Source organism: Schistocerca gregaria, chromosome 2 (assembly GCF_023897955.1).
Source record: "Schistocerca gregaria isolate iqSchGreg1 chromosome 2, iqSchGreg1.2, whole genome shotgun sequence".
In the NCBI taxonomy this organism is placed as follows: domain Eukaryota; kingdom Metazoa; phylum Arthropoda; class Insecta; order Orthoptera; family Acrididae; genus Schistocerca; species Schistocerca gregaria.
Window position 1 is genome coordinate 625122507 of NC_064921.1, and position 15581 is coordinate 625138087.

The window sequence follows — 15581 nt, forward strand, 5'->3', positions numbered from 1 at the left end:
TGGAACCAAAGGAGTTGAGGTTGGAGAGGAAATTCTGGAGTTTTTCTTCACTGTGAGTCCAGATCATGAGGATGTCATCAATAAATCTGTACCAAACTTTGGGTTGGCAGGCTTGGGTAACCAAGAAGGCTTCCTCTAAGCAACCCATAAATAGGTTGGCATATGAGGGGGCCATCCTGGTACCCATGGCTGTTCCCTTTAATTGTTGGTATGTCTGGCCTTCGAAAGTGAAGAAGTTGTGGGTCAGGATGAAGCTGGCTAAGGTGATGGGGAAAGAGGTTTTAGGTAGGGTGGCAGGTGATCGGTGTGAAAGGAAGTGCTCCATTGCAGCAAGGCCCTGGACGTGTGGGATATTTCTGTATAGGTAAGTGGCATCAGTGGTTACAAGGCTGGTTTCCGGGGGTAACAGACTGGGTAAGGGTTCCAGGTGTTCGAGAAAGTGGTTGGTGTCTTTGATGAAGGATGGGAGACTGCATGTAATGGGTTGAAGGTGTTGATCTACGTAGGCAGAGATACGTTCTGTGGGGGCTTGGTAACCAGCTACAATGGGGTGGCCGGGATGTTTGAGTTTGTGAATTTTAGGAAGTAGGTAGAAGGTAGGAGTGCGAGGTGTCGGTGGGGTCAGGAGTTTGATGGAGTCAGGTGAAAGTTTTAGTAGGGGGCCTAAGGTTCTGAGGATTCCTTGAAGATCTGCCTGGACATCAGGAATGGGATTACCTTGGCAGACTTTGTATGTAGAGCTGTCTGAAAGCTGACACAGCCCCTTAGCCACATACTCCCGACGATCAAGTACCACGGTCGTGGAACCCTTGTCAGCCGGAAGAATGATGATGGATCGGTCAGCTTTCAGATCACGGATAGCCTGGGCTTCGGCTGTGGTGATGTTTGGAGTAGGATTAAGGTTTTTCAAGAAAGATTGAGAGGCAAGGCTGGAAGTGAGAAATTCCTGGAAGGTTTGGAGAGGGTGATTTTGAGGAAGAGGAGGTGGGTCCTGCTGTGATGGAGGACGGAACGTTCCAGGCAGCGTTCAATTTGGATAGTGTCTTGGGGAGTTGGATCATTATGAGTGGGATCAGGATTATTTTTCTTCGTGGCAAAGTGATATTTCCAGCAGAGACTATGAGTGCAGGACTGTAAATCTTTGACAAGGGCGGTTTGGCTGAATCTGGGAGTGGGGCTGAAGGTGAGGCCTTTGGATAAGACACAGGTTTCGGGTTGGGAGAGAGGTTTGGAGGAAAGGTTAACTACTGAATTGGGGTGTTTTGGTTGCAGATTGTGTTGACTAGAATTTTGAGGTGTTGGGGGGAGTGGAGTTGGAAGTGGGAAATTGAGTAGATGGGAGAGACTGGGTCTATGTGCAATGAGAGGAGGTTGAGGTTTGTTGGAAAGGTTGTGGAGGGTGAGTGAGTTGCCTTTCCGAAGGTGGGAAACCAGGAGATTGGATAGTTTTTTGAGGTGGAGGGTGGCATGCTGTTCTAATTTGCTGTTGGCCTGTAGGAGGATGCTATGAACAGCCAGTGTGGATGTGGGAGAGGAAAGATTGAGGACTTTGATTTGGGATAGGAGTTGACGGGTGTGTTCATTGGCCGAGTCGATGTATAGGTGAAGGATTAGGCGGGTGAGGGCTATGGATTGTGCAGTTTGGAACTGGTATAAGGACTGATGGGAAGAAGGATTGCAGCCAGAGATGGGAACTTTAAGTGTGAGGCCTTTGGGGGTAAGGCCAAATGTCAAACAAGCCTGAGTAAATAAAATATGGGAGCGTAATCTGGCTAGGGTGAAGGCATGTTTGTGGAGGGAATGTAAATAAAATTTAATGGGGTCTGTACACACACACACACACACACACACACACACACACACAGATATATTGCGGATGGATGTGTGTGTGTGTGTGAGTGTACACCTGTCCTTTTTTTTTCCCCTAAGGGAAGTCTTTCCGCTCCCGGGATTGGAATGACTCCTTACCCTCTCCCTTAAAACCCACATCCTTTCATTTTTCCCTCTCCTTCCCTCTTTCCTGACGAAGCAACTGCCAGTTGCGAAAGCTCGTAATTCTGTGTGTGTGTTTGTGTGTTTTGTTCATGTGCCTGTCTGCCGGCGCTTTCCCGCTAGGTAAGTCTTGGAATCTTTGTTTTTAATATATTTTTCCCATGTGGAAGTTTCTTTCTATATATATACCCTCTGGCTCCTACCCTTGTAACCGCCCCCGTTGTAAAACCTGTCCCATGCACCTCCCACCACCACCCACTCCAGTCCTGTAACCTGGAAGGTGTACACGATCAAAGGCAGAGCCACGTGTGAAAGCACCCACGTGATTTACCAACTGACCTGCCTACACTGTGAAGCTTTCTATGTGGAAATGACCAGCAACAAACTGTCCATTCGCATGAATGGACACAGGCAGACAGTGTTTGTTGGTAATGAGGATCACCCTGTGGCTAAACATGTCTTGGTGCACGGGCAGCACATCTTGGCACAGTGTTACACTGTCTGGGTTATCTGGATACTTTCCACTAACACCAACCTGTCAGAACTCTGGAGATGGGAACTTGCCCTTCAATATATCCTCTCTTCTCGCTATCCACCAGGCCTCAATCTCCGCTAATTTCAAGTTGCCGCCACTCATACCTCACCTGTCATTCAACATCATCTTTGCCTCTGCACTTCCACCTCGACTTGACATCTCTGCCCAAACTCTTTGCCTTTAAATATGTCTGCTTGTGTCTGTATATGTACGGATGGATATGTGTGTGTGTGCGAGTATATACCTATCCTTTTTTCCCCCTAAGGTAAGTCTTTCTGCTCCCAGGATTGGAATAACTCCTTACCCACTCCCTTAAAACACACATCCTTTCATCTTTCCCTCTCCTTCCCTCTTTCCTGAAGAAGCAACCGTTGATTGCGAAAGCTTGAATTTCGTGTGTATGTTTGTGTGTCTATCGACCTGCCAGCGCTTTTGTTTGGTAAGTCACATCATTCTTTGTTTTGTGGTTGACTGACAAGGTGCCTACTGTGCATTTTCTCCTGAAAAAGGAGCCCACAAGATAAAAAGTTTGGTGTCCTGTTATAGATTACACAGGGCATAAGAAAGCCATTTAAAACTCTCTGAGGCCTTAATGCAGCAGCATACAAAATTGCAACATAGAAACTATATGTTAAGCAGTTACAGGAAGGTGTACAGAAAAGTTATAGTAACAATAAATAAGTTAGCAAATGAGATAGAAGGAAGTAACAAAATGAAATTAGTCTGGAATGTTTTTAATGACAGTGTGGACAGCAATAAAGTAGTCCACAATAAATTCATAATAAAATGGGAAGGTAATGATAACCACATTGATGGAGGAATGTACAAATATGTTTTACAAAATTAATGTGAATTTCTAACAGCTGGGACAGAGGAAATGCTACAAATAAAGCTATGAAACATTTTCAGAAATGACTGAGAATGATCCAGGAGAAATTGAAAGGAAAAGAGCTGCTAATTATACAAGAAAAGACAAAGTATAATCTGCAACAAACAACAAGATACATGGAAGTTCAGGCAGTTTGTTTCTAAAATTCCTATTTGAGGTGTAATGTTATCTGCAAAGCCACAAAATCAGATTGTATAATGTGGTTAGACTCCCTACTTTCCAATGTGAATTAAGTAATTTTGTGCTGAAGACTCACATAAGGAACAGAGAAAAACTTTCACATAGATAAAATGTTCTTGTTTGTTATGTGGCTAAAAAAACATGAATATTATTGATGACACATTAACAGCCATAACCATGTGGATTGTGAAATTTATATTTTTATGCCTGAGATCCAGATACTAACACCAGTGATGAATTTACATGACTGATATCAAATTGCATGATTTGTTAACATGTATAGTAAATTTGGTTGTTGAAGCATTCCACCAAGGGCATACACAAAGAGGATCAGGGGAGGGTAGCTGCCACCTGCTTCTCCCCCACAGAAAAAAGTCTTCAGAAGCTGTACACAATTTCAGGACCAGCTTAAGGTCCAAGTGACAAAGCCTTCACTTGGTGTGCCACAGGTACCACAACTATAACATTTATATACATGATGTATCACAATATTCAGTTGCTGCTTGAGGTGCTGAGCTGAGACGGGTGACACGGGCATTCAAGTACGAGAGCTGTATACAGCACATATCACAATTAGTAGCAAAAAGAGACACGGGTGAAAATGTGTGCAGGAAAAGGAGTGAGGGGTGGGGTGTGTGCCAAAAGAGAAGTCAATTGCGTGGAAAAATATTCTTGTACCTGTCCTGCTCACATCCTGCCCTGCCAAACAGATATCAGTTTGAAGAAAGCCAGAACATAAAATGTCTCTGACAAGTATCAACTGTACTTAGAACCATTTGTAATGAAATCTCAGAACTATTTTATTGTTTACCATGAAATAAACATGAGGCTTCCCCCTTCCCCCTCCATTCCCTGCTGCAGACTTAAGTCCTCTGACTTCCTGTGCATTATAGATATGCCAAAATACAACTTTCCACATCCAAGCAGTGACACTGAGGGAAACCAGTTTAACTGGTGCTACGTAACATTGTACTGTTTCAGAAACTATAATGCACTGTACTTTTTAGTGGTAAATTATTACTCAAGCCATTTATGTTAATGAGATTCTTCAAATTACTGCCATCTAACTCTTCTAATTTAGAAAATAAAGTTTAACTGGATAGATAAGAAATCTGCTTACCAAGTGGCAGTAGGAGAAAACTTGTATAAAGGTTAAGTAAATGTGCAAGCTTTTGGAGCCAGTGGCTCCTTCAGGTGGAAGGGTTGAAGGTTTAAGGAAGAAGGATGAAGGAAACGGACTGGCAAGATTTAAAAAATGGGGAGGTTGTGGAAAAGTCACCCAGAATCCTGGATGAGGGAGACTTACCAAGTGGGATGTTGGGGACTTCACAGGATGACATTGGAAACCTAAGAGCTTAAATGTAGAAAACAGCGAGACATAGATTGCTGAAAACACATCATCCAGGGATTAATAAGAGCGGAAAGCTAAGCATATCGCATGTGGCAGAGGTGAAGGATAGGGAAACATAGACAGTTTAGAAAGTAAAAGATATAGGAAACTAAAAGCATGTGAAGCAAGAAATGGTTAATGAAAAGAAATGCTGTGACCAAAGAAAATAATGTAAATTAAGGCCAGATGGGTAGCGAGAACCAAGGACATGTTGTGACATCAATTACCACCAACAGAGGTCTGAGAAACAGGTGTCTGGGGAAGAAACTAGATGGCATGTGTGGTGAATAAGGCACCAAGTTCATGTGAAATTTAATTGGAAGAATGCCATGAAGTTCTATTCCAAATTCCAAGCCACCTTCCTTGATGTTGACCTCATCCTCACTACATACTTCTGTTTACATTAAACATATTAAAAACAGTACTTAGATTTTGAGTTGTCATTCTTTCCATGTCTAACATTTCCTCCCATACATCCTTGGCATTTGAGGAAAATGCATTTGTTCAGATGAAGACTCTTTACAGTAATACAGCACTGTTATCACCTCTACCTTCAGTGGACGTAATTATCCCACATGCCTAGTTCAAAAGCAGATTTCCCACCCCATCACATCCAATCCTGGTACTACTGACCTCTTCAAAAATCAGCTTAGGAGAACACATCTTGTCACTATTTTCCTGGTCTTGAATGTATCAATTAATTACTTCGACGAGGCTATGATTTCCTAAAATTGTGCCCCGAAATTCTGTCTGACCCTTTTGTCCACCACACATAGAATAGGTCACCCCCCCCCCTCCCTCCCAATCAAAATCTCTGCAGTATCCTGGTGGGGCCCTAAACTCCTTCTGCACCCATTTCCCAACACTATGGCTCCTACTCTGGCAACCACCACTGCTATAACACTTGCCCCATGCACCCTCCTCCACCACCAATAATGACCCTGTAACTGGCAAAAGACATACTATCAAACTGAGAACCATCTGTGAAACATGTCATGTAGCAGCTGTTACATAAATACTGTTTCGCCTTTTAGATTGACATGAGAACCACCAAGTTATCAGTTACCATGAATGGGCATAGACAGTGTGTGTTGCAGAGCATGTGCTGCAACATGACAATCATGACATCAGTGCCTATTTCCACCACACATGCTATCTGGACTTTTCCCCCTGATACCAGTTTTCAAGAACTCCGCAGATGGGAACTGGCATTACAACATGTCCTTCATTCTTGCCATCAACCTGGCCTTAATGGACATCAATTCCTTCAGTCTCAGCAATTAATCTTTTCCGTAACTATTCCTTTCTTCACACACTTTTAGCTGTCTATGAAATGTAATGAAATTATCGTGTGGTGTTGTTGACCGGGAGGCCCCATCTGGCGAAGTCTGGCCACCGGTTTGCAAGCCTTATTTCAGATGACGCCACATTGGGTGACTTGCATGTTGATGACGATGAGGACAACACAACACCCAGTCCACAAGTGGATAAAATCTCTAACCTGGCATGGCCAGCAAATGCATACCATTCAGCTAAGCAGGCAGACTAGCTTTCTATATCTTTTATTTTCTGGCCTGTCTATTTTTCTCCTCTACCACATACAGTTCACTTAGCTTTAAGCTCTTATTAACTCTTGTGTGATGCTTTGTCAGTAATCTCCATCTTGCTTATTACCCTATTTTTCACCTATAAGATCTCAGGCTTTTAAATCTTGTTTGGTGTGGTCATCATTTCCTAAACCTCACCAGTAGTTTTCCTTCAACCCTCTACCTTACCCTTCAATGCTTCTGCCAGAGGAAGGAGCCACTGTCTCTGAACACTTGCACATTTACTAACCTTTATATATGTTTTCTCTTGCTGTCACTTGGGAAATAGATGTTTTTACCTATACTGTTACATTATATTTTTTTAAAAAAAAAAAAAAAAAAAAAAAAAAAAAAAAAAAAAAAAAAAAAAAAAAACAGAGAGAGAGAGAGAGATAAATTGGATCTTATAATTTAGAAACAGAAGAAGACTATCTAGATTCATTTATAATTTCTAGAAAAAAAAGTGGTAATTTGAATGGAAATGCTTCTGACAACCAGTCTGTCTTTGAGCAGTTGGTGAGGAGCGAAATTTACCTGCCTGCATAGGACACACATCCTTTCATTTTTTATTGTGCAGATATAAATACAGAACTCACCACATTGATGAAGTTTAGAATCTCACAGAAAGTAAATCTTAAGACGTAGACTGTAAATGGGCGCAGTTTTGTGTCAGCAAGGTACTCCACAATAGTGTTCTTTCGTTCTGAATTCCATTCATTTCCCAGTACTGGAGATCCTGAAAAAAATAATGAATAATTATTATCTTAACCGTTTGGATGCTACAGAGATGCTGAGCTTAACACAAAATCATTACCACCAAAGTGGGCCACCTGTCCTAAGTAGCCTGCATTTGTGTTTCTAACTCGACTGAGGTTACATGAGTGGCCTATCTTATCCTGTGCTGAATATTTCTTCTCCTTCTGTCTCTGAATGGTTTTTCCCCACTCAGATGAACATTATTGTACGTGCAAAAAATAGTTGCTCACTCTGAAACTTCTGTGCAAATTTGTGGTTGTTACAAATCTGCAGAAATGTAAAGATAGCATTTCTTTCAACAGTGTCTAATCCATTTTTAAAAACACGTTCAAAACCTTGCTATCATTTTCAGATTAGAAAGAACTATGACTTACATTATGAGACTCTAATGTTACACCTGCTTAAGTAGATGGCTTAGGACTGTTACTTCCAGAATTTGTGGAGAAGTTATCACTTATGTCGACAACAAATAATACATACACACTGTTACTTTTTGAGAGCTCTCCATAACTTCTTTTTCACTGCAGCCATGACACCCTTTCATTTTCTTCGTAGAACAGATTATGAGAGAAAAATTGTTGCGTCAATCCTGATAAACAGTAAGACATATAGCGAAGTTGAATGCAGCATACTGAGATCAAAACAGACTAAGTATCCAAACACAAATTAGTAGCCAGAGCTGTGACAAGCTACAGAGATATGGGGTGGAGATTCTGTTGTCATCAGCAATATGCAAAGCTCCTGAATGGTGATGATATTCACCTTTAGAACTCAGGAGTCAAAAAGGAGGCACGACATTTTTTTATCAACAGCACTGAAGGAAATCCCCAAGGCCATGCTTAAACCTATCAACAGCACTTGCGGATTGGTGAAGTGTGAACAGTAAATTCACCAACAGCAGTCAAAGGGTTAATTATACAGATGTAATTAAATGCCAGTAACTCCAATCACCTACATTATCTTCCCATTGGTAAACGCACCTACATACTTGCAGCGCATGAGCTGTGTGACACTTGATGCAAGGTTTCTATGGCAAGCATAAAGAGGTGCTCAGGCTCTGTTTTTTAAGGCAAGTGTGTGAAAACTACTTTGAGCATAGTAAAAAGATATTTTTTCTGTATTCTTTATATCGTTAACTGCAGTTTAGAATCTGTATGATACTGACCATACAATCAAAGGTAACAAAACAACAGAGCTTCCTATCAAAGACAATCTAGGATGATGATTTTCATTGTTCTATACTCCGTCAACACCATTACCAGAAATATTGTTTCATAAAAAAAAAAAAAACTTGCAAGTACTTTAGTGCATCAGCCGAATCAGCACTTCATCAAATGGCAGCACAGAGATACTGCCAAACACAACAAATGGTATCCTCTTTTTGTCTCCACTGCTTTGTTTAACAAATATGCATGTAGCTCCACACAGTAAGCAACTACATTATTGTCTTAGTAACACACTTACTGAAAATTCCTTTCAAATTCATTTTCCATCATAATCTGATTTTGGTTTTAATTCATTGATATTATCTTCATCTACATGCCACTGTTTCATACAAGGCAAATCACGATGAAAGGTTTGTGGAGCAAGATGTGCTCATAAAAGGAAGATGCATATAAATATGTTTGAGCTTATAGCTGACACCTATAATATATCATGGCAGACTATGCCTGGAAATGGCTTTAACATTAATAATGAAAGACTCAATAAATTATACGATGAACACACTTCTCTAGAAACAGTAAGAGTAAGGAGAAAATCTGCACCATGGTTTACAGACCATCACAAACACCTTACGAGTGTTAGAGATGGAGCACACGGAACACAAATGGCATACAACCTCTGATAATCACCTCATCTACAAGCAACTACACACTACACAACCAAGTTAATCAGTCTGTGAGGAATGAAAAACTCAGGAATGCCCACTAGTTAAATAAGGACTTTCAAAGACCTGCCGTTCTGTTGAAAAATCTGCAAGGTCTAGCCATGGGCAATTTAAATCTGCTCTAGTTCCTATTGATGATCTAAATGAGTGTTTCATCATGCTGATATCTTTACCTGACCAATGCACAGAAACCATCGATTCCCTTATGGTATCAGCGGCTGGTACAAACAGAAATTTTTCACGATGACTTAACAGTGAGAGAAAATGCCAGTTTTCTCACTGATCTGCTAGTACCCAAAATAATGGACATTTTTAACGATTCTCTGACCTCCAGCATCTTCCCAACAGCCTGGAAGCAGTAACTCATAAAACCACTACCCAAGAAGGAATCAGCCAAACAACCTTCTGACTATATGCCCATTTGCAATCTACCAGCATTATCCTTTAAAACTAATACCAGCCTAGTTTCTGGAACAAACACAGCATGACGACTGCTCTTTTAAAAGTGACCGACAATAATGAAACAAGCTATGGACAAACAACAGGAGACTACACTATATGCTTTTCGGATTTCAGCAAAGCTGTTGACACTGCTGACTTAGACATACTACTAGCTAAACTCACAAGAAAATATTTCTCTCTTCAACTGCCGCACAGTGGTTCCACTCATACCTTAAATTTCATCAGTGGTATGTCATAAATGGAACAGAAAAGTCACAATGGAGGGATGCAGTACCAGGGTCCCTACGAAAATCAATACTGGACCCATTACTCATCTCATTATATGTTAGTGATAAGTCAAATATTCTTTCCAGTGATGTGTCAAATATTCTTTCCCACAGCAAATAGCACCTACACACTAGTGACATCCACTTATATCTAAGTGCAAATCCAACAAACCTGCGCACATTCATCCAGCATGTAAATGCCGATTTTCTGCCGCTATCAGGGTGAGCACAGGGCACAAGTATGAAACTTAACCCATCTACAACGGAAGCCATCTTAGTTGCTCACAAAAACTTTCCACCATTAATCCTAAATGAGACAGAAATAGCATTTTCTTGTTCTGCAAAAAGAACTAGGTGATAATTCTGGTTCATAACTTACACTGAACACACAACTGCAGTCTATAAGGTGTCAGCATCACTATTATCTGAACAGAACAACAGGAATCCTGTTGTAGTAAACAAAGTAAAATTCTATCTGTACCATCACTTGAAACTGACATGTTCTCTAAATTATTTTCTGTATCAGGAACACAGATTTGGAACAATCTGCCTCAAACTATCAGATACATTAAATTCCTTGCAAACTTCAGAAGGCAGCTAATGATCCACTTTCTGCCACATGGCAATCCCTCTAATCAGTCCCCCATCCATAACTTTTCTTTGCCCCTTGTCAGCAATTCTGTGTTTACATTCTGTCATTTCCTAACAACCACTGTCATTGTTACTTCAATCTGCTCCTTTTCCTCTCTTTACAGCTTCAAATGTGCTAAGCCAATCCATATAGTTCTAAATGCCCATTACCATGTTTACTGTCAATTATTATTGATATTATTATTATTATTGGGAATATTTTGTAATATACTTGGTATGCGTTCATGGTCAAAAGCAAGAGAAGGCCTTCAGGCCCTAATCTGGTCAGGCTTAACAAACAATAAATAAATAAGTATTCTTGTGAAATAATTACAAACATATATATAACTGTTGCCACTACTAGTTTTAATATTTTCACTATACTTCCTTATTGATCTGAACTCTGCTACAGCTTTAACATTTTCTAATGACACATCATGAATCATCAGGAAAACTGTATCTCAGACTGACAGGATGTAATTAATATTTTTTAAAAAAATCAAGAGAATACCTTAACTTTAAAAAAAATATGTATAGTATGGATCTAATTTGTTATTTTGTTACACGATGAACTCACATCCTATATGGTGGCATGTGATTCTCTCACATAACATCACACAAACTAAAGGGATTTTCATCACTTAAGTTTCCAACTTGCAGATGAGGTCAGAGCTTACACCAAATAGACTATATTTGGCAATTAGTGCACATAAAATAATAAACAATAATCGAAAATCAAATGTGGAAAGCAGCTCAAAATTCATAAGACTGTTACTAAATGGTTAGCTCAATACACACACACACACTGCTCAGAAGCAACTGTGGTGTGTTACTAGAGCTTTATTACTACTCTATGACCTTTCAGACATAATTTTTTTAGCATGATCAAAAAGGGATAAAATGTAGAAAAATTTTATTCACCTTGACAAACAATAATTCAGAACAAAATTGTTTACATACCTAAATCAACAGCAAGCATGTGAATACAACCTCCTTCCCATGCTTTCCAGAGGTAACCAGGTGTGGCAAAGAACAGAGCTTCAAGGAACAGAACAAAGCACACCCACTGGTAATAATGTTGAGATGTCAGCTTGTCCTTACCCTCTTGCTGTGTTGCAACACCTGGTTTCACAATGTCCACTCCTGCAGAGCCTGAAAGTTCAAAAACACAATTTTTGGAGATTTTATTTCTGTAGTACATTGTGGAAATCTTCCAAAATGTGAAATTACCCATTATGTTAATCTCTTTAGTAGAAGGAACAAGTCTAGTGAGCATAAGGGTACCAAAATGGGGAAACCCTCAAAGGGATTGATTAACATGCTTTTAAGATGGTTGTAGTCTAGATCTTGGAAGGATGGTAGAATAGCGTAAATATTGCTGACATCATATCACATATGGCAATATATGATTGCAGTATATCTTATCTGAGCATAGCCTAGGTAATAAGTATTAGGTTTGGATGTTTTTTGGCTTTAATTAAGGAAGTGTGATTGCCACAAAACAGTGGGTGTTATGCTCCTATCAAGATCTGGACTAATCCCTTTAGGACTACCAAATTAATCTTCCTACAAAGATCTGGACTAATCCCTTTAGGACTACCTAATTAATGTTCCTACAGAGATCTGGACTAATCCCTTCACGACTACCAAATTAAACATAATTAGTTCAATTTTTGGTTGTCAAATAACTATATTACAAACGAAACAAATAAACAAAATGTTACACACATCACACATACCTACATTACTTTACAACCGACATCCCACATGTATTTTTCACTTTACTGAATTGGATTAAATGTTACTTTTATTGACATAAACAAAATTTTACACAAATTGATTTTACCACAGCAATCTATTTTTAAGACTCTTTAAGTATAAGTAGGCCATACTGTAATAAAGAAAGTTGAACAAAACATTAAACATGAACTGATAAATGTGCAATGGTATACAAATGCAATGAATTTATGTAGGCAAAATATAACATGAATTTCCCCTTTCAGATGGTAGGCAATAAAGTAAGGAAAATCATCACAATAGTCTTGGGATGCTGAACAGATGCAGCAGGCTACAGATGCTGTTACCAGCGGTGAGATGGGATGGCTGCTGGCGTTTCTAGCAAAATTTCAACACTGTATTGGAGTGTGAACTGGTACAACTCCTGAAACTGTTGGAATCACACATGTTGGTATGACTATGAAGGATGTGGGTCAACTTCCATTCCAAATAGCTGAGAAAAGCAAAGAGGTAACTTAGTTTTGGGAAAGAAATATTGTACAAAAATGACCTTTTTTGGCGATAACAGTGATGCTTTCAAAGATTGTCTCTGTACTGCTTGTAACTATACTTGGTTTTAAATCCAAGAGAACTCCGGTTAAGGTGTCATCAATGTAATTTGTGAGCACACACTTAATGTGCTGGAGTAAGCCATAAAAAAACTTCATTGGTTATGTATGTACTCAAATAGATATGACTGGTGAAAATTATTTTTTCAAAAACAGAATTAATTTTGTTTCTTCGTGGATTAACATTCATAATTCTACTTTCAGTCTTGACTTTTTGTATTATTTAACTGAGAAACCTTAATTGATACTGTTAAAGAATTGTTCCAGGAGTGGTCTTTTATTTGTTAAGTACAGATCTATTAAATATATCAAGTATATAATGTTTTCTGCATTTCTTACTTTTTCTTACCCCTCTGTCATTTTGTCCTGACATCAGTCCAAAATGACATATTATGCCTTTTTACAAGTGTGTCAAAAACGTATGGTTTACGGTACATGAATTTAAAAACACGGCACTAAAACTGTCAAACCTAGAAGTGAATATGGCATGGTTCTGATAAAAATTGTATTTCACATCATGGTTTATAAGGCAATAGTGACCTAAAAACAAAATGGTATGTTATTTTAACTGGACTTCCCCTAACTGTACCTTTGTTCTGATTTTCCATCAAATTATATAAACTTCATGAACATGCAAACTTAGCAAAAATCTTTTACGATAAATTTAAATATTTTTTATCTAACATTGTTTTTATAGATTCTTCCATGTTAAGTCCATGATAATGATATAATTCAATAACAATCGTGGAGAATATAAATTCTTTAAGAGATGAAATGAAAGCAAAAATCGGAAGTTCTTAATTTCCGAAACTAAAAAAATGTGGACATCAGTAGAAATAGAGAAAATGTATGTGGACACCAAATTAAACGTCGAAAATGCGGGCGTGTCCTTTTTTTTAGGGGGACCCTAAATGAGCACATATTTACATTGTGTATGCTAGACAACATATTTATGTCATATATAGATATAAAACATTAGCATGGCCCTTTCTATTTATTTTTTGCTTTGTATGTGAAAGATTTACTGTTATTTGTTTGTGAACAAATTTCCTGACACTAGCTGGTTTCATGACTTGTACATCTCATCATTGCTAAAGTCTCTATATGACAGTTATTCAGTAGTAGTAGTATGTGTTTCTGTCATTTGGTCTCATTTCTTACGGTACCACACGTCATACAACAGTTCTTGTGTATTGTAGAAATACAGCCCAGTGTGTGTGTGCACTATGACGAGACTTTGAAATTCCAAATGCATCTGCCAAGTGCAAATGGAATGGTTCACAGACAACTGTCAACAAATTACTGACACAAAGAAGTATTCCACCACCTACAGTATAGTAACAGGCAGGCCTAGAGGTAAATACACTACGACTAACTACTTCTATGTGTTACATATAGAAGACATAAAAGAATACGTATGAATGCTGCTCAATTCCAATCTGTGACTGTGGGTACAGGAAAAGCAAACATATATGCAAATGGGCAAATAATTTCGAACTACATCATTGAAATAATTCTCATAGCAAAACTTCGCAACAATAATCATAATTATTATCATGCAATAGTAATCATGATAAATAGCACTATGGCAGCTGAAATGTACAGACACGGATATTTTGAAACGTTTAGAGTACAATGACTAGATTTGATACGAACATGTTATCGACGCAAGCTGCGCGCAGTTACCCTGTACCGAAAATAATGAAACTCAGTATCTCCATACCCTATGCTTGAAATAAGAACACGAAACAATGAAAACGGGTGTGAGTTGCATATCAGGGTGATCAGAAAAAACTGAAACATTTAAAACGAGAAATTTGGGCGATAAAGCTAGTCACTGCATTTACTAGAAAAGCAGAATACGTGAAAAGTATCTTATCGAATAATGTCGCGAAAAAAGGATACTGTGGTACGGGTACCCAATAATACAATAAATTAAGTAATCACAACTTGCGAAGTGATAAAGAATAATGATAATAATAATAATAATAATAATAATAACAATAATGTGCGTTCATATTGATAAGTAGGAGTAAAAATGCAAAAATCTTAAACTATGCACACCTTTGAAATGGCGCTCCACCGTGAAAGTCGCATGAATCCAACAAAACGTGTTTAAAGTCTCGCGGTTAATGTCCGGAGCTCCAGGTATACAGTCAACTGGTTCACCGAAATATTGTTTGGATGTCACAAGCAGTGAAAATGCAATTAACATTAACGACGTTAACTTGTAATGCAAGCGAAACACATTATTGTCTGTGGAAGCATTTTCGAGCTTCAGGAAAGCCGACAGATTGCGGACCAAATCTATCATAGTGACGAAATCCAAAGTGGCCTCCAAACAACTAGCACTTCTCCAAGCTGTGAAATGGAACAATCAACTGTTACGGCGCCTCTGACCTAAGTTCATTGTTGCGCTAAACGCAACGGGGCAATACTGAACCAACAGTGGTGCCAAAGTCACAAGTGTTCTTACTGGCGCCATTCGTAAACTTTCTGAGACCGTGTTTCATTATTTTTTATTTTATTGGCTTATAGCATACAAACTTTTTAGCCATCGCCATTAAATGGGCGATACATAGTCATACACAAAGCAAGATATCATTTGTTCTTCATTTATGTATGCCTTCAGATCGAGATTGTTGGGCTTAAATTCGAAAGA

The 15581-nt window shown here is 38.9% G+C and overlaps 1 protein-coding gene across 1 annotated transcript in view; it reads right to left on the reverse strand.

Moving 5' to 3' along the window:
* LOC126336268 (innexin inx2-like) overlaps positions 1 to 15319 on the reverse strand; it is a 59318-nt gene extending 43999 nt beyond the window's left edge. The window contains exons 1-3 of the mRNA XM_049999766.1: positions 14984 to 15319; positions 11535 to 11726; positions 7169 to 7308 (exon numbers count right to left, since the gene is read on the reverse strand). Coding sequence (XP_049855723.1) covers positions 7169 to 7308; positions 11535 to 11726; positions 14984 to 15233 — 582 coding nt within the window. The 5' untranslated portion in view covers positions 15234 to 15319. The remainder of the gene's footprint in view (positions 1 to 7168; positions 7309 to 11534; positions 11727 to 14983) is intronic.
* Between the last annotated feature and the right edge of the window lie 262 nt (positions 15320 to 15581).